The following is a 19,243-nucleotide window of genomic DNA, read 5'->3' as shown; positions in this document are numbered from 1 at the left end:
CACTCCAGCTTGTTCCTCTAGGTGAGGATGAGAGTTGTTGTGTTTATTGCTGGTACCATGTACTGCATTCTGCACCAGGCACTTTTTATTTCTCTGCTGTAATCATCATGATCTAGCCCTACAGCTATCCTAACTGTAAGGCAGGAAAACTAAGGCAAAGTTATGGTCACATAACTACCAGTTGGCCAAGTCAGCCTTGGGATCCAGTGGCCTAGAATACAGTCGCTGCCTTTAACCACTGTGTTTCAGTAACTTTCAAAGTATGTTTTGTTGTAAAGACCACTTAGCTAATCCACGTAAAGGTGCATCTTTCCTATTGGATGCTACCGACCTCTGCTGCTGCGGTACATATATTTCCACGACATGTAACTAGTCTACGTGATCTGAAGACTGAAATAACGATGGCAGTTTTAGCATAAAAGCACAATTTCAAAGGATACAAAGTAACAACAGCAGGAAGCATACAGGCCAACTGCAGGAGCGTCCAAGGGCGAGTCCCAGGTGTGCTCAGCTATGCTCAGGGGAGTGGTGACCTTATGGGCCAGAAGAGTGGACTCTCCAAAGTGTGCTCACGTCCAAGGAGCAGTGCGTCCTGCCATGAGAAGAGGGCAGAAGGGCACTGTAACCGTCCCAGGTTAACTGGGAAGCCCATTCATCACCCACCCGGCCAGTAATTCTGCTCCAGTCTTCAAGCAGTCAGAAAACACCTGGGTGTGGGGATGCATATTTGTGATCCCAGCACTCAGGAGGCTGAGGCAAGAGGATCACCATGAGTTTGAGGCCAAGCTGTGCTACATAGTAAGTTTAAATTGAGCCTGGACTACATAGCAACACTCTATCTGAGGAAAAAAAATAAATGAAGGAGAAGGAATTCCATAGAATAACACTGACACTATCGTAACTGAGATAAATGAACATATGTCCCACTGATTATTGCCAATTGTATTGCCTTGGTCCATCTTACCACTATGATTCATAGCTCCATCTCTCTCAAAAGCCTCATGCTCTCATAAGCAGGGCTTTGGGAAAGTCATTGGATCATGGGCTCAGGATGGTGCACGGACAGAGGTGCGGTCTGGGTGAAAGAGGTGGGTCACTGGAAAGGTTAATCTCCTTCTACATCTCCTTCCTTGATCTCTCTTTCTTTGCTTCCTGCCTGCCCTGCCATGGACTGTTTCTCTTCTGCCAGGCCCCTCGGCCATGGAGCCGACTCTGGACCAAAAACTCTACAAACTGTGAGCCAAAAAACCTCTCCTTCTTTAAGTTATGTGTGTTAGGTCTTGTGTCTCCACAATAGAAAGAGACTAAGACACAATCAATCTCTCTCTTTCTCTCTGTTTATTTTATTTATTTATTTTTTTGTCTTTTTGAGACAGGGTCTTGCTTTGCAGTTCAAGATGGACTTGAACTCACTTTGTAGCCCAGGCTGGCCTCAAACTGGCAATGATCCTCCTGCCTCAGCCTCCCAAGTGCTGAGATTGTAAGCATGCGCCACCATGCCCTGCAACACAATCATTCTCCATTCCAAATATTAGCTTTTGTTCATAACTAGAACGTGACCCACACACACACAACAAAGGGACTGTGGGCTGTTGTAACACATGCCTTTAACCTCAGAAAGAGCTCCAGGATGCTGAAGCAGGAGAACTGCAAATTCAAACCCAGCCTGGGCAATTTAGCAACATAGCAAGACCCCCATCTCAAACTAAAAAAATTAAAAATAAAAAAGGGCTGGGGATGTAGCTTAGTGTGAAGGCTCTGGGTTTAATCCCCAGGACTGAACCAAAAAAAAAAGTGGGGGGAGCTTTAAGGAGCCGGGGATATAGCTCAGCAGCACAAGTGCCTGCCTGCCAAGAGCAAGGTCCTGAGTTCGATCCCCAGTACCAAAAATGAATAAAAAAATATATAAAGTAATAAAGTCAACAAAGCAAGGCTGGTGCTGCAAATGTAGGGGAAATGATCAGATTGAATGAAAACAACATAAGGAAAGAGTCCAGTTCTGTGAAGCACAGACAAAGGCCCAGAGTTACAGTGGACTGCAGCAGAGCAGAAAAACAGAACCCAAACCAGTTGATTGCCAAGGAGTTTATTTGAAAGTACTTCCAAGGCACCGAGAGCTGGAAAAATGACATAATTTCCATTAGTCCTTCAGGTCTCAGCCTAGATTCCAGTTTATCACCTCTCTTTCCCAACCTAGATGGGACCCTGGATACACCAGGACTTCACCACCCTCTACTTGTCCGTTACTGTATGCGTTGGAATGATTCTCTGTTGGTGTCTGTCTTTCCTTTTAGACCAGGAGCTGGTAAGATATGGAGCATGGGTAAAACCAGGCCCTACACTTGTTTTTGTGTGGTTCCAAAATTAAGAATGTCTTTACACAGAGAAATGGTAAGAATTAGATGTGGTAGCCCAGCACTGTAATCCCACCACTCTGGGAAGCTGAGGCAGGAGAATCGCAAGTTTGAGCCCACTCTGGTCAACTTGGTGACTTAGTAAGATCCTGTCTTAAAAAAGAAAAAGAAAAAATAGTTCAGTGTGACAGCCTTGGGTTCAAGGCCCTACACACCTCCCCCATCAAAAAAAAAAGTCAGAGAGAGTGATAAGCGATGATAAAAATCCTATCTTCTTCGGCCCCCTGAAGTCAGAGGTAGTCACGAAGTAAACACAGGCATCAAAGCAAAGATACCCCAGGTAAAAATAACATTTTTTGTCGAGTGACCTAGAAGGCTATTTTCCTTCATTGGAGCTGTTCAGCTGGGAACAGTGCTCCTGAGGATTTCTGCAGCTCTTCTCTTGTGCAGAGATTGTGCCTCAAGAAGACAAAGTAGGAACTGATTCTTTCTCCTGAAGAATCCAGAAAATTCCCTCCTGAAAATGACCTCCTCCCTCTCATTCTCTGCAGGAATAAGCGCTTTACCTCTCTGCTTCAGAAAGAAACTGTTGTTCCTCTACTTCTTTTAACATGAAAACTGTTTTATTATAGAAATCAGCTTCTGTTACTTTTAATCAATTTAAAGTGACTGTCAAACTCACCAAAAGATGTGTAAATCAGAGATTTATTTTTAAATAAATATACACACGGTGTTTTAAAGGGACTTAATCTGATTTTACTGAAGAAGCACTTGTAGAGTGCATATCTTTACCTTGCTCACCTTGCAAAGGACTACGTGCTGGTCCATGGCAACCTGAATGTGGGATATTTCAGAGTGATCAAAGCAATAGGGGATTTTGCGGTTTAGCAAGACTCTGGGTTGGGGGGTGTTGGAGCTGGGTGTAGTGGCACAAGCCTATAATCCCAGCATACAGTTGACTGAGGCAGGAGGATTGTGCAACTCTGAGGACAGGGTGGGCAATGAGCTCAAGGTCAGCCTAACTATACAGCGAGACCCTGTCTCAAAAAAAAAGGAAGTGGGAGCAGCTGGGAAAGAGCTCAGTCAGTGCAAAGGTCCTGGGCTCAATGCCCAGTACTGGGGGAAAGACTATAAAATGAATACATAAATTAGCAGCAATGAAAGGGAAAATTAGAAACACAATGAACATATTTTTGTTACTTTAATGTATTTTTATTAGTACATATTTGTCATACTTAATGATCACATACATTATGTATGGATGTGGGTGACTTGTACATATATGTCCTAATTCTTTTTTTTCCCCATTTCCCCCCCTTTAAATTGTTTTGTTTTGTTTTGTTTTGAAACAGAGTCTCACCATGTAGTCCAGGCTGGTCTTGAATTCAGAGCGATCCTCCTGCCTCAGCCTCCAAATTCTGGGATTATGGGTGTGTGCCCCCACACCTGGCCTTGTCATTGGTCTTTATAGATTACTTAGCTTTTACATTTTGCACTATATAAAATTGTTGCTTGATAGATTTTTCTATAATAATATGTATTAATCTTTTTTCTTGAGCTCACTTAGTAGCCCAGGCTGTCCTCAAACTCATAGCAATCCTCCTGCCTCAGCTTCCTGAGTGCTGATATTATAGTTGTGTGTCGCCATGCCCAGCGATCTTTTTTTCTTATGCCTTTGGATTTTGAGTCTGAGTGCAGAAGAAATCACTTTTTCTTTTAGTATGTGTATGAGTGAGCTGTTTACATTTGTATCTCTTAACACGTGGAATTTAATCAAAGCAGTTTAACCACCTCCGAATCCTGGTAGTTTTATCACCACAGGAGTTCACTAGTCAGGATGATGTAGTCCAAGCCCTGAGAGGTGGGAGCACAGCTCTCGGTTGCTGTTCCTTACATTGTGGAAGGAGGCAATGAGTTTCCCTATAATAAGTAGTGTTATCTGCAACTTGTGGCCTCCAAAGTCACTACAGAAGCAGGAAAAAGAATGGATAATAGAGCCAGGTGTGGTGTGCACATCCATGATTCTCAGATTCTGGGAGGCTGAGGCAAGAGGGTCACTGCTCAATCCCCGCCCGGGCAATTTAGTGACTTAATGAGACTCTTTCTCAAAGTTAAAAATAAAAAAAAAGAATGGAAGGTGGGACATGAGTGATTCAAAGATCAGCTCAAGGGTGGGACATGTCTCACGTACATTTCATTGGCTGGAAGCTAAATCCCAGAGGCCCATCTATAGGGAAGGCGGGAAGGCAGGAAATGTCTTAGTTGTGTGCTCAGCAAGATTGTACAACTATTCTGGTTGTGTGTGCTATTGTCTCTGTGCTGAAAAAACAAGTGATTGGAGGATGGTAGTGAAGAAAATCTCATAATTTGAATTTAAATTCCTTTTCTGCTATGTTTTGTTTTGCTTTTGAGACAGACTCTCTAGATGTAGCCCAGGTAAGCCTCAAATCTGTGGTAAACTTTCTGCCCCAGCTTCCGAGTGCTGGGATTAGAGGCTGGTGTGTCCAGCCATGTGCTTTTGAATTGTCCCATACAGGCTACTGTAGGGCAAAGATCTAGGAACGATATTAGAGCAACTGTATCACATCACAGATCCCAAAGTAGCATCTAGAGAGGTAAAAGTGCCTGTTAACCAATGACAGCCAACTTTTTTTCCAGTACTGGAAATGAGCCCAGGACCTTTGCACTGGCTACATCTCCACTCCATTTTTATTTTTTATTTTGAGATGGGAGTCTCTCTGTGTTGCTAAATTCCACATGCTAAGCTGGAACTTGGGATCTGCTTGCTTTAGTCTCCCACAGTGCTGGGGTCATAGGCATGCACCAGCACTCCTGGCTACAGACAAATCTAGAAGAGCACTGTTGAAATTTCAATGGTTCCCAGCAAAGTGCTATGCTGGAGCATGAAATGTCCCCTGTCCTGATTTTACCCTTCTTACTTGATTTAGCTGAGTTTCTACCCCGCCCAAATCTTAGTTATCTTTGAGGATACAATATCTTAGACCAGAGGCACCTCCTCCAGTGGGCTAGCAAAACCGATGTGATCTTTTTTTTTTTTTTGGTTTTTCTCCGGTACCGGGAACCGAACTCACGACCTTGCACTTGCCAGGCAGGCGCTTTGCCGCTGAGCTAAATCCCCAGCCCCTTTCTTTTTTTTTTCTTTTGGCCGATGTGATCTAACACAGCTGCAGTGTGACCAGCAGACAGCCAGGAGTCACTGCATTATACCCTGTTTATTTTGAGACAAGGTCTCACTAAGTCACTAAATTGCCCAGGCTAGGTTCTCCTCCCTCAGCCTCCCAGCATGGTGGGTTACAGGTATGTACCACCATACCTCTTTGAAATGTATATTTTTAAGGAAATCAATTGTCCACAAAGTTTACTTTAGTGTCTCAAAAAGAAGCTGAGTTGTGGGTCATTGTGGCGGCCCTGAGCAGATGAACATGAATTTTACTCTGAAGCTGCTTTCCTTCTGCGGACAGCTCCTCGTCCTCCTGAGGGAAGCAGCGGGCCAAGCCTCTCCCCATCTCTCACTGAGCAGCTGAATGACAGTCAGCACATATTTAGCCAATTGACAGACTATGTGTGAAATCCGTAATTAGGCAGTTCATCTTTTTAAAAAAATACGTTATATTTCTAAGTACTAATATGTACATTTTCAAGACACTAAATGCTAGGTAACACCTCTGAACATGTATTTTTTTTTTTGTCTTTTTGAGATAGGATCTCACTATGCAATTCAGGCTGGCCTTGAGCTCACTTTGTAGCCCAGGCTGGTCTCAAATTCACAATAATCCTCCTGCCTCAGCCTCCCTGAGTGCTGGGATAATAGGCATGCACCACCACCTCTGGCTGAACATATTTTTGTCTCTTATCTTTTTTCCTAGAAAGAGTCCTTTAGCTCCAATAGTATTATAGAAGAAAATGAAAATATTTGTTACTTTTTTTTTTTTTGAGACGGAATCTTAATATGTAGTTCAGGCCAGCCTTATACTCACTATGTATCCCAGGTTGGCCTCAAATTCTTGGTGATCCTCCTGCCTCAGCCTACCAAGTGCTAATATGTGTTCCTTTTGGGAAAATAAATAACATTATAGGGATGGAGAAAGATAAAAATACAAACAGAAAATTGCATTACAAATATATGTATAGCTGGACATGGTGGCACACACCTGCAATCCCAGCACTTGGGACCCTGAAGCAGGAGAATCCCCAAAAGTTCGAGGCCAGCATGGGCCACATATGAGTTCAAGGGCAGTCTGAACTACATACCGAGATCCTGTCTCAAAAAACAAAACAGAAATAATAACTAACTAAATAAATTATATGCTGATAGCCTGGTGTGGGGGAACATGCTTGTGATCATAGCACTCCTAGAGGAGTGCAAGCCCAACCTGGGCAATACAGCAAGACCTGGTCTCAAAATAAAAAAGGCTGGAGCATAGCTCAGTGCAAAGGCCCTGGGTTCAATCCCCACTCCTGCTAATACTAACGGTAATGATAAATATATAAATAAAATAAAATACATGTAAATGTGTGTATACAACCCCATGCTTCCTGCTGTTGCCTAAGGCACCCCCCAGATGGGTCCTTTCCAAGACCTTAACCCTGACCTGTCCCCAAGCTTGTGTGTGGGTGAGGCTGCCCTAGGGGAAGATCCATGGGCTGCTTGAGGCTATCTGGAACACAAGGAGGTAGAAGTCCGGCAGACTATCTGTGGGGAAGGGCGGGGCACCTTCTCTGGAGAAGACTGCGGCTGGAACATCTTCCCCTTGGGTGAAGTGAGACTTGGTCACCTTGGGCGGGGCGTTGACCTGGTTGATAAAGTACATTTATTTGCATTACACGGGGCCTGTTTGTTTTTTAAGCCTCAGTAGAGATAATTGCCTTTGTTTTTGAGAGAGAGAGAGAGAGAGAGAGAGAGAGAGAGAGAGAAACTTTTTCTTTCTTACTGGATTGTTTTTGCTTTGTTTTTTTTGTTTGTTTTTTTGAGATAGGGTTTCACTATGCAGTTCATGGTGGCCTTGAACTCACTCTGTAGCGCAGGCTGCCTCAAACTCACAGCTGCTTCAGCCTCCTGAGTGCTGGGATTACAGGTGTGCGCCACCACGCCTGGCCTGGATTTTTGAGACAGGGTCTCGCTATGTAGTTGAGGTTGGTCTTGAACTCATTATGGAGCCTAGGCTGGACTCAAACTCGTGGTTTGCTGCTGCTTCAGCTTCCTGAGTGCTGGGATTATGGACGTGTCCTACCACGCCTGGTAGAAGTAACTTTTTAAAATTCCTAATTCAAAGATCCTTTTCCTTAAAAGTCTCTGAGAAAGGGAAAACACTGCTTCCATTATTGGAGGACCCCTAAGTGTTTCTCTTTGCTGGTTAGCACTGACAGTTGTTTTCCAGGCATTCTGCCAACCCCCCTTTAAAAAACTGAGTCAGTTTCCAGCTGGGCATGGTGGCACATTTCTATAAACCCAGGACTATGGGAAGCTGAGGCAGGAAGATCATAGGTTCAAGCCCATCTTGGGCAATTTAGAGTTAGCAAGACCCTGTCTTAAAATGAAATATAAACTGGGTGTGGTGGCGTATGCCTGTAATCCCAGCACTCAGGGGGCTGAGGCAGGAGGATTGTTGTGAGTTCGAGACCAGCCTGTGCTACAAAGTGAGCTCAAGGCAGCCTGAAGTGCATAGTAAGACTCTGTCTCAAAAAGACAAAAAAATTTTTAAAATAGATAAAATATAAAAAATACTGGGGACTTAGTTCAGTTTAAATTTCTTGGGTTCAGTCCCCAGTATCAAAAGGAAAAGAAGAAGAAGGAGAAGAGAGGAAGGAGGGAGGAGGAAGAAGAGGAGGAAGGGGGAGAGGAGAAGGAGAGAGAAGAGGGTAGGGATTGAGAACATTTCTTTGAGAGTGTAGGTGTTACATTTCTTTGTTTATTTGTTTGGAGTTTCTTTGTGAGACAGGGTCTCAATAGGTAGTCCAGGCTGGCCTTGAACTCCCTGGCAATCCTCCTGCCTCAGCCTCCTGAGTGCTGGAATCACAGGTATGTGCCACCACACCTGGCAAATTTTGACCTCACAGAAAGAACTCCCACTTCTGCAGACTGCCCCAGCCCTTCACAGTTCCATTCCTGAAGGGTTTGCTCTAGGAATTAGATCTTAGTGGAACTGAGCTTGGAGACCCTCTTTAAATCTTTCTGCTTTTGCACTTGTCCTGGGAAGTTTAGGGAGAAGCAAGACCTCCAGTGGCATTTACAGCTCCAGTCCCAGAGACTTGAGCTCTACTAGGTAGAGGGGTGAGGCTGGCCCGACTCGCCCTAACCCAGACCTGGGGCCAGCACACCTGCTCTTGGCATTTATAAGCTGTAGCCTCAGGCAAGGTACTCCAGCCCTGGGCTCCATATCCTGGGCTCACAACAGCACCCTCTCTCCACTGGGCTTGTAGGAAGAGAGGAGATGACCTTTGGAAAGCGTTGCTTAGACAGAGTCCAGCACCGGAAGGAACGCTGGTGAGAGGTGCATTCACCACCTTGGCAGGGAAGAGGATGGGATAGGTTGTGGGTTTTAAGAGGCCAGAGAGATGCAGGTAAGAGGCCTTCCGTGTGAATGAAAGCATGAACTGCCCTGTTCAGCCTGTTTTCAGTGAGACTCACAAACGTTGTCTGCAGAATCCATACTCTGTCCTCTCAAACAGGATCTTGACTCAATGGGTTTCTGGACAACCCGATGGGATAGAGACTAGGGATCAGACACAGTGTTCTCCAGTACTGTGGATTTAACCCAGAGCCCTTGCACTGAGCTACATGCACAGCCTTTTTATGGTTTTTTGCCCATTTGTTTATTTTTTTTATTTATCTTGCTATGTAGTTCAGGCTAGTCTTTAACTATGTAGCCCAGGCTGGCCTCAAACTTGTGGCCATCCTTCTGCCTCAGCCCCCCATGTGTAGGGATTATGGGCATACACCATCATGCGAGGCCCATTTAAATTTTTATTTTGAGCCAGGTGTAGTGGTGCACGCCTGTAATCCTAGCACTTAGAAGGCTGAGGCAGGAGCATTGTCATGAGTTCCAGGCCATCCTGGGCAACATAATGAATTGAAGGCCAGTCTGAACTAGACAGTGACACCATCTCAACAAACAAAAAAAAAACAACAACCAAAAAAATCTTTTTTTAATTTTGAGACAGGATCTTGCTCAGTCACTCAGTTGTCCAGGCTGGGCTTTTTTTTTTTTTTTTGTGGTGGTACACAGGAATTGAACTCAGGGTCTTGCACTTGCCAGGCAGGCACTTATACCACTAAGCTATATCCCCAGCCTCGGACTGGGTTTAAACTTGTGATCCTTTTGCCTCTGCCTTTCAGAGTCCTGAGATGATACACACGTGTCATGCGGCCCAGTTCAAATATACTTTTATTTAAAGACTAAGAACACATGAAAGAAAATTCATACTCACATACATACAAATATAAGCACGTATTAGGTGAACTACGTGAAATCACCCGAGTGTATTTCTGCTCTCTGCACCTTGAACAAGCTTAATATGTTAGCTTACAATTTTGTACAAAATGCTTAAATGATACAATCAACAATTTGCTGTCACTCATGGGGTCCATCTAAAGACGCTGTTCAAGCTGCTGCTATCTTCAAATAATTCTCTGACAAAACTGGGTTTCAGAAAACTAAAAATATAAAACTACATTAACATAGACAAAAAGGGCTTTAATTGGGTAACTATCAGATTCCACTATCTAAATGAATTTTCCACTCTATTAAAATAACAATGATTTAAACTTCAAAGTAAACTCTGTCTGGCTGTTTACTCTGACACTCTAAGTATGTCTGTAAGATATCTAGATCTTTTGTCAGACATATGTTCCTGGGCTCAATTTGCCTTTGTTCCTTTTAAAAGTCTTGATTCACCAGAAGAACAGGATCACTTTGAATCTGTTCTCTGATACGATCTTATTTTACACCTGTATTCAGAAATGTCTAATTCTAATGGAGCTCACAGTGAATGTGAAGATGTTAAGAAGAGGTTGGAGGAAATTGCAATGCCAAAAAGCTCTAAGGGAATTACGGAATATTTATGAAAATATGCGGCACATTTTGAAATGCAGATGTCTCTGGAACTGGAAATGTAATCATAGGAACGAAAACTGTCTTTAATAAATCTTCTTAATTAAAATCTATTGTTCAGAAAAAAAATATAAATCCTCCCCCAGTATTAGAGACAGTAGCAAGAGGTATGAAAAGTGTGGATTCAATGTGATTGCAGAGCAAAGAATTATTATTAATATGAAGGTTTCTGGCTATGGAACTGTTTTTGTTTTAAGCTAAAGAAGCGGCATTTCGGTAGACCGAATGTGAATTGCTTGCCAGTATGGTACTCCATGAGGTGAAAGCAATGGTAAATTGTAATACCAAAATAGATCCAGTTATTGGTGGAGCATGTTAGAATCACTGTCAAATCATAGGAGCTTTTTCTTTTCCAGTCACAAGTGCTTTAAATAGATGTTCTGTTTATTTATTTATTTATTTATTTATTTATTTGTTGTCTTTTTGAGACAGGGTCTTGCTGTGCAGTTCAGGCTGGACTTGAGCTCACTTTGTAGCCCAGGCTGGCCTCGAACTCAAAACAATCCTCCTGCCTCAGCCTCCCGAGTGCTGGGATTACAGGTGTGCGCCACTTCGCTTGGCTGCATTCCTTCTGTTTAAAAGACTAAAAACCAATCACAAGAAGTAAACCTGGTCAGCCCTTCCTCCCAATATTCAAATATCGTCTATGAGATTCAAACATACTGCTTAAACGTGATTTTTTTTTTTTTTTGAGACAGGGTTTCACCGTATAGCCCAGGTTGGCTTTGAACTCACTATGTAGGCCAGGCTGGCCTTAAACTCACAGTGATCCTCCTGCCTCAGCCTTCTGAGTGGTTAGATCACAGGCTTGTGACACCATGCCTTGCAAAAATAATTTTTTGTTTTTTGAGACAGGGTCTTGCTATGTAGTTCAGGCTAGGCTTGAACTCACTGTGTAGCCCTGGCTTTGTACTTGTGGTGATCTTCCTGCCTCAGCCTCCCACATTACAGGTGATTACAGGGGAGCATCTCCACGCTGGGCTTAAAAATGAAAATGTTTACAAATTTCTCTGTTGTTTTTCATCTTCAACTATTATTAAACTTTTAAGTCCCTGCGTGTTTCAGTTAGTCACTAGGTTGAAATAATCTAATTTCATAAGTAGGTGAGCTGAGGCAACTGGAGGCTGAGCTCTGTCTTGCATAAGAGATGGGGCATAGTCAGTTGCTAATTGAAGCCCCTCTGCTCAGCATTTGACTGCGTACTGGAGCATGGGGCGGCCCTTGCTCCCGTACAAGGAGGTTGTAATACATAGCGCACCTTGAAATCATTAGTATTCCAGGCTTTTTCCCAGTTACTCAATACAGATGACAGATGTTCCTAAACACTAGGCAAAGATAGGCTCAGGCTAAGGACAGCGGCCAATGACCCTTGGGGAAAAGTCACAAGCATTCTGCAGTAATCACCCACCCAAGGCTGGGCTTTTGAGGAGCTTTCAGTCTTGTTTAGATAAAGGGCTCTGTGGGTGTTTATTTATGTCTGGCAGGTAATGGGCCTCCTTTGCTGATTGCAGGTGCCTGGACAGCAGGTGGGGACCTTAGCGACCTTATGTGTGTATGAGCAGGTTTTCCTCCTGTCCTGGGTACAGGGTCTTGTGTGGCGCTCTGTGCATTTGGGGAACAGAACAGCGCAGGGCTCTCTATGCCAATAGTGGACATGGAGCTCGCATACTGAAGGAGGCCGGGAAAGTAGGATGTTCTCAGTTCCTCCGGCCATCTCTGCAGCCTCACTCCCCGCATGAGGACCAGCCACACTAGCATTCTCTGGATGCTTGTCAGAAATGTAGAATCTCAGCCCCAGCCCAAACCTGGACCCAAGTTTTGCACTTTATTTATTCATTGTTTTTGGACACAAGGTCCTGCTATGTAGTTCAGACCGGCCTTGAACTCATTATGTAGGTTAGGCTGGCCTCAAACTTGTGGCGATCCTCCTATCTCAGCTTCCCAAGTGCTGGGATTATGGGCGTGCGCCACCATGCCTGGCTGGTTTTGCATTTTAACACAACCCCCGGGTATAGTAGCTTTGTTAAAGTTTGAGATGCACGGTTCTTAGGTTATATATTTGTTCTCTATTGAAAAGAAGAGGGCCAGGGATATAGCTCAGTGGCATAAGTGCCTGCCTGGCAAGCATAAGGTCCAGAGTTCAATTCCTGGGTACAAAAAAAAAAAAAAAACCAACTTTAAAAAGTTTTAAAATAAAGAAAAGAAAAATATCTAGTTTCTTTGAGATGGAGTCAGAGTACAGACAATCCGATGCCATATATTGTATATCTTGTGAAAATGTTATATAGGGAACATGTTCATCAAAAACAAAAGAAATTTGAAGATAAGAGAAACATTTTAGTCTATAACTGACTTTTGCCCAGAAAACATGAACAACTGAACTTTACTGTCTTGTAAAAATTGTGGAAAATTTCTTCTCTTCAAGGAAATTGGGCCAAATTGTAAGGTATGCAGAGTACATCGGGAAGTTGACATCATCCATCTTGTGGTTTTACAGGTGCTTACCCTAAAGGGCACGCTGAAGAGAAGATCCCCTCAAAGGCCCAGCTGGAGTCTGGGGAGATGCTGAGGAGGGAGGATTGGGTTGTGCCTGGCTGGTGGACATATCTTTCTTTCTGTGTTGCTGTCCAGAAGGACAGTCAGATCACGCAACTGGCAGTGAACCTACTGAGGAAAACTACATAAGAAAGAGAGAACGTTTCAAAACAACTTCAGAGTAAACATGGTGAACAGTGGTCTATATTTGCTACAGATTTGTTGGCCAAAAATTTCTTCTGTTCTTACTGCTGGGTTGTGAGCCAGTTGGCTGCTGTCTTCCTCCCCAGAAGCGGGTGTGCTACAGGGACGGGGTGATCCCCCATTAACATGCTCTCAAGAGATGATGTGGGATTCCACAGACTGGATTGCTCTTTGGAGGACACTGACATTTGTAAGGAATTAGGACAAATGAGATGATTAAAATACTGTAGCATATGCATCTTTTAAAGAGTAGATTTAATGTGGCCACAGATCCTGCATAGTAACTAAGGCATACATTTACAAATAAAAATGACTCCTAGCCAGGTGTGGTGTTGCACTCCTGTAATCCCAGCACTCGGGAGGCTGAGGCATGAGGATCGTTGTGAGTTTGAGGCCAGCCTGGGCTACAAAGTGAGCTCAAGGACAGCCTGAACTGCATAGCGAGACCCTGTTTAAAAAAAATAAATGGAACAATGACAGCATGCTCCAAATTAAGCAGCTTGTGAATTTTTCCCGTATATGGGTGTGTGTCCTGAAGAATACACTTTGCCATTACTACACTAAAGAGCAGAAGGAAGGAATTATCTCTGAGAGTTCCCTGGATTGAAGTTCCTTTCCACAGTATTTTAAAAAATTTCTACCTTACTGTAGAAAGTAAACTAAAATTTCAGGTAAAAATGTGGCTCATTGTACAATCTAAATGAATGTTATACACACTTAAAACAATCAGAATTTTTTTCACATCAAATTCATCAAATCAGAAAATATAAACACATACAAGCAACATAGAAAACTCTTTTCTCCACATTTATTGTTTAAAATGTTGCGGGGCTGGGGATTTAGCTCAGCAACACAGCACCTGCCTGGCAAGCACAAGGTTGTGAGTTCAATTTCAGGTACCAGAAAAAAACCAAAAACAAAAAAAACAAAAAAAATGAAATAAAAATAAAATGTTGGCAATGTCAGCAGGACATGGTAGCACACACCTGTAATCCAAGCACTCGGGAGGCTGAGGCAGGAGGGTCGATGCAAGTTCGAGACCAGCCTGGGCTATAAAGTGAGCTCAAGGCCAGCCTGAACTGCACAGCAAGATCCTGTCTCAAAAAAAAAAAAAAAAAAAAAAAAAAAATCTTGGTAATGTCAAAATCTTAGGTTTCTTAACGCTTCAGTCAAAAAGAAATGAGGTGGGTGGTATTTTACTCATGTAGACAATGCACCTAAGTGAAAACATTTTAACCTTCATTCATCATTCAACAAATATTTATTGAGCACATAATACACGCCCAACACTGCATGGTGAACACCACCACAACGCTTATCTTTTCATAGTCATAACACAGTAACATGCACCTGAAAATTGCATAGACAGAGTAACTCCCAACTGAAAAAATTAGCAAAAGATAAATAGCTTCTTCACTGGGCACAGTCAATCAAAAAAGGTGGAATATGGAACTGCAGTGTGCAATGTTACATAATTTTATTCCTTTTTTTACATTAAAATTCAATTTACCAAAATGGGGTGAGAAACACTTGATTTAAATGAGATGTATACGGTTCCCAGTACCAGAGAAAAACCAAAAAATAAAAATAAAAATAAAAAAATAAAATAAATGAGAAGTATGAATAAGATATTATATTTGGAATCATTATTTTTCATGAATTAATTATAAAAGGTCAAATGAGACAGTGACTATATTTTATATATATGTGCACTTATACATATTTGGCAAATATGCAAGTGTTTTATTTTGCATAATAAATGCATTTTTTTTTTTTTGTCTTTTTTGAGATAGGGTCTCACCATGCAGTTTAGGCTCATCTTGAACTCACTTTGTAGCCCAAGCTGGCCTCGAACTCCCAATGATCCTCCTGCCTCAGCCTCCTGAGTGCTAGGATTACAGGTATGCGCCACCACACCTGGCAATAAATGCACTGTTGCAGAGTTTAATGTGTTCAATTCTGACAAATATAAATATTTAAATGTTTAAAGAGTAACCCACATTTTTAAAAGAAATTTCAATATGAATTATTTTTTAAAAACTTTCCAGAATTCTTTTTCTTTTCATAAAGTAAAGAAGTAATTGAAATTTTGCAACTATGCCTTTTTCGATGCGAACTGATTTTGAAGTAGTACAGAAAAACACATACGGCTGTGTGAACACGCGGGGTCATACATACAAAACACTGTCTGCAGACTTGCAGCTAAAACAAGATACACTGATCATTTTATTCGAGGGGATGATGAGAGACATTTTTAGTTTAACTTATACATGTTTTATTCAAGAGTTGTTTAGGGTAAAAGTCTCCAAACAGTACACACTGAATGTGTACTAGGAATATGTGGCTCAACTGTTATAGAACAAAAGATCTCTTAAAGTTATTCTCTTCTTCTTGGTTCACATTCTTTGTTAATATGAAACATTAAACAAGTCAAATAAACAAAATTGGAAAGATTTGGAATAAAAATGTGAACATGCAAAGTTCAAAAAAATTACATAAAATTACAGTAACAAGGAGAGAGACTGCAAAAAATGGGTAAGTCTAAATTTATGAAAACTTAATTATAGCTTGCCATTCTTTATGTTTATCATATTCTATTTTTCTCGAATACAATAATAATTTTCGTTAGAAGTAAGTAATGTGGTAATTAAGGATTTTCCTCAACCTAGGCAAACAAGAGGACTTTTTCAAGGGATAGAAAATCACAGCTTGGAAGTCATTTAAACTTTTAGATCTATAAGAAGGAATTTTAAATGTGCCAATTAAGTACTTGTTAACATTTTGTGGAGGAATTCCTTTTGTGAGAGGTGAATCACATATCTAAAAAAGGTAATAAGCCCTTATCTGAAATTTGTATTGAAAGCTTTGCTCTTTTTTTTTCTTTAAGAGTTGGTTTAAGGGAAAACAAAAATCATCCTTGGGCAGCATTACTGAAAAATTAAACCTGTAAATTGAAAGAACTCAGTCCCTTACAATAATGAAAATTTAATGATGTGAGGAAACAGCCGAAAGTGTGAGAAGAAAATTGCCAGTAAAGAGTTTATACGGTTTAACACCTTATTGTGTATATATTGTTTTTAATTTAATAGTTTCCTTAGAGTGACGAAGTGCCTACATTTCTAAGCATTCTTTTTTAAGTTCTTTTTTTCTCCCCTTATACTTAGCAAACTAGTCTTGAAGGTACAAAATCCTGATCTCTCCTGTGAGTGTGCAGACAGGAAGCTTATTCATCCCTATCTCAGATTGCCTAAAAAGAACGTAACAATTAATAGCGTACTGTGTTTTGACTATTATGTCCTATGCGTGCCTCATACCAATACTAAGGTAACCAAATAGCTCACGGGCTTGTAAGGTTTTCAGGTAACTCACACTCTTTCACCACACAGCATCAATGAACTTCTCTCTGTTCATTTACTGTGTTTTATTTTCTTAGAGTTTTCAATTCAAGAATCAGCTCATGCTTGAGTTGACCCGTATAGTTACTATTTTCTCCAAATAAAGGAGTTAGGAGATCATATAAGGATAAAGCCTATCAAAACTACGTTCTACATTTTGTAGAATACAGGCCTTTCAAAGGAGTGGCAAGTGGGATTTAGGAATACACCGAGTCACTCTCTCTACATAAACTCGAAGGTGTATGCTCTTCACTTGCTATTATTACAAATTTTTAAAAATTTCTTTGACTGAATGACATATTCTGATAGAAAACCAAATAAAAAACTTTCTAAACAAGTGTATAAGTGAACAATAACCTATCATTTTTCCAGAAGTATGATTGGCAAAGGGAAGACCTCAGAAAATTTGTAGAATTTTGTAAAAAATGCCTCAGTGTGAGTATAGGCTGAATGTGTAAAACTCCATTTTGATTTCCTGCAATTTACTTTCCACTGGTTTAGAAGTTTAAAATTTCCATTATAATTTCACACTTACTTTGGCACAATTTCCAGGAAGAAGAAAAATATGGCATAATGTGTATGTTTTATCTTCCCCCACTTATTACATAATACATCCTATTTTTGATTAACTTTAATTCTAAATTTTAAAATGTGATTTCAGAATTAATACTATTTCACAGGGATCACTCCTAAGCACATGCAATTTTATTAAGTTTCCAATAAGGATGACTATATAATTCCACACTCCAAATTATTTATTTTCAATTTGGGGCACAGAAGAGACAACACAGGTAATCGAACAATATAATATCAACATATTTTTGATTCTTTTAAGAACTGTGCTTTGACACAATTTCCTACACAATTGAGTTATAGCAGTAGAGTTTACATAAAAGTTTATATTTTAAGACTATTTTAAGGGCTATTTGGCTTTGCCAAAAAAAAAGCTAATGTAGAAATTACTATAGAATGAACAACACCTTGACAAAACTGAAGACTTAGATTAAGAGTATAGTAATGTCAGATACCAAGACTTAACATTACAGCTCATTAATCCATTATAATTCATTAGACAAATGTCCCAAGGAGAGGGTAGAGTGTACAATGAGTGTTTTTCTGGAAATGAATTCCAAAAAATTAGTAGAGTCTGAAAAGACTTGAGAATTGGAAGCTCCAGCTGGATTTAAAAGGATGGAGGAAGGGATTTTACTCACTGTTAAATATTTGAAACACCACTTCAAAAAATAAAGCGACGAATGTCTCATCAGTTCTCAGTGCATCGGGCGGACTCGACTCTCCCTGCCGTATTTTTTTTCCTTCCTAAAGATGTGCTTTAAAAACACGCACACAGGACATTTTACACTGACTTAGGTAGGTTGTAGAAAACATGGTTCAGAGCAGGATTTCAAATTGTTCCACCAAATACAATAACATTTGCAGCCATGGCACCGGTCCATAATAATTTAAAAAGATTACATTTTACTTATCATTGCAAGCCATTATCTGATCATATTTGACCTACATATTAATATTTTCATTACCATTCAAGCCCCCCTGCCCCCCTTTTATGCTCTGTACCAACTGCCAGCCCTCTTCGCTGAGATATTATTTATTTATTCTGGAAATATCTGGAATTCTTTCACCCTATCTTTTCCTCCTGGGACTCCCTCCCTTGCTCCAAAGTATTGATATTAATGTCAGGGGGAGAGGGGCACATCCAAGGAAACCCGAAAGACACGAAAAGAGGTCCCTGTTAATGGCATACTATGGGAGAAATAGAAAAACAAAGGGGAAAAAGAGAAAATGATAATTGTTTTCTCTAAGGCTATTACCTAATGCGAAAGCAAATAGTCAGTCTGGAAATCAGCTAACAGAAGGGGATTAGAGGAGAGATCTGAGAGTGGCTTGATTCCTAGCAGAGCTGTCTCCCCAGCCAGTGATGAGACACAGGCAGGGCAGCTCGGAGCGCTCCAGATGGCCGGGGAAAGTGGTCGTCTTGGGTTACTGCAGGGCACTGGGCCGCGGGAGCGCAGGCGGCCCGGGAAGGCATCGTCAGGGAGCCAGCCCCGGGTCCAGTCTGCGGGGAGAGGGCGAGGCCGGGGGGAGGCCGCCCGCCCGAGCGCCCCGGCGAGCCGGGCCTGCCTATTGTTAACATATACTTGACCTCCGTGACCCCCGCACCACACAGATGTCTCCCACCTCCGCCGCCCCCCGCCCCGCCGCGCGCCCTCCCCCTGCACCTGGTAGCGGGCGCGCGCGGAGCCAGCCTGGCGCGGGCGCTCTCTGCGCACAGCGCGCGGCGCTCCTGCTCCCCGGCGGACGCCCGGCCGCCCTGCAGATAAATGCGTCGCCTTCCTCGAGAGTGAGCGAGGGCGGGCGAGGCAGACGCAGACGCCGCCTGTGACAGTGGCAATTCCCTGCGCCCCACATCACATTTGTCTGCTACCGCAGCAACAACAGAAAAGCGGAGGGCGGGAGGGAAGGAGGGAGCACAGGAGGCGGGAGGAGGGGAGCGCGGCTCCGCCGGGCTCGGGCTCTGCGCGCAGGCTGCGTGCGGCTGGCGTCCCCGACCCCGGGCTTTTTGCACCGCGGCTCGCAGTGCGCAGCGCCCGGACAGCCGCAG

The 19,243-nt window shown here is 42.2% G+C and overlaps 1 protein-coding gene across 1 annotated transcript in view; it reads right to left on the bottom strand.

The window, feature by feature from the left end:
* Window positions 1-455: 455 nt before the first annotated feature.
* Window positions 456-19,243, bottom strand: part of LOC106148182 (translation initiation factor IF-2-like) — a 24,546-nt gene continuing 5,758 nt past the window's right edge. The window contains exon 3 of the mRNA XM_013512699.1: window positions 456-592. Within this exon, the coding sequence (XP_013368153.1) occupies window positions 570-592 (23 nt within the window). The 3' untranslated portion in view covers window positions 456-569. The remainder of the gene's footprint in view (window positions 593-19,243) is intronic.

This window comes from Chinchilla lanigera, unplaced genomic scaffold (genome assembly GCF_000276665.1).
Source record: "Chinchilla lanigera isolate Chin_1 unplaced genomic scaffold, ChiLan1.0 scaffold00016, whole genome shotgun sequence".
In the NCBI taxonomy this organism is placed as follows: domain Eukaryota; kingdom Metazoa; phylum Chordata; class Mammalia; order Rodentia; family Chinchillidae; genus Chinchilla; species Chinchilla lanigera.
The sequence above is the reverse complement of the archived record's forward strand: the minus strand, read 5'-3'. Positions and strand labels throughout refer to the sequence as shown.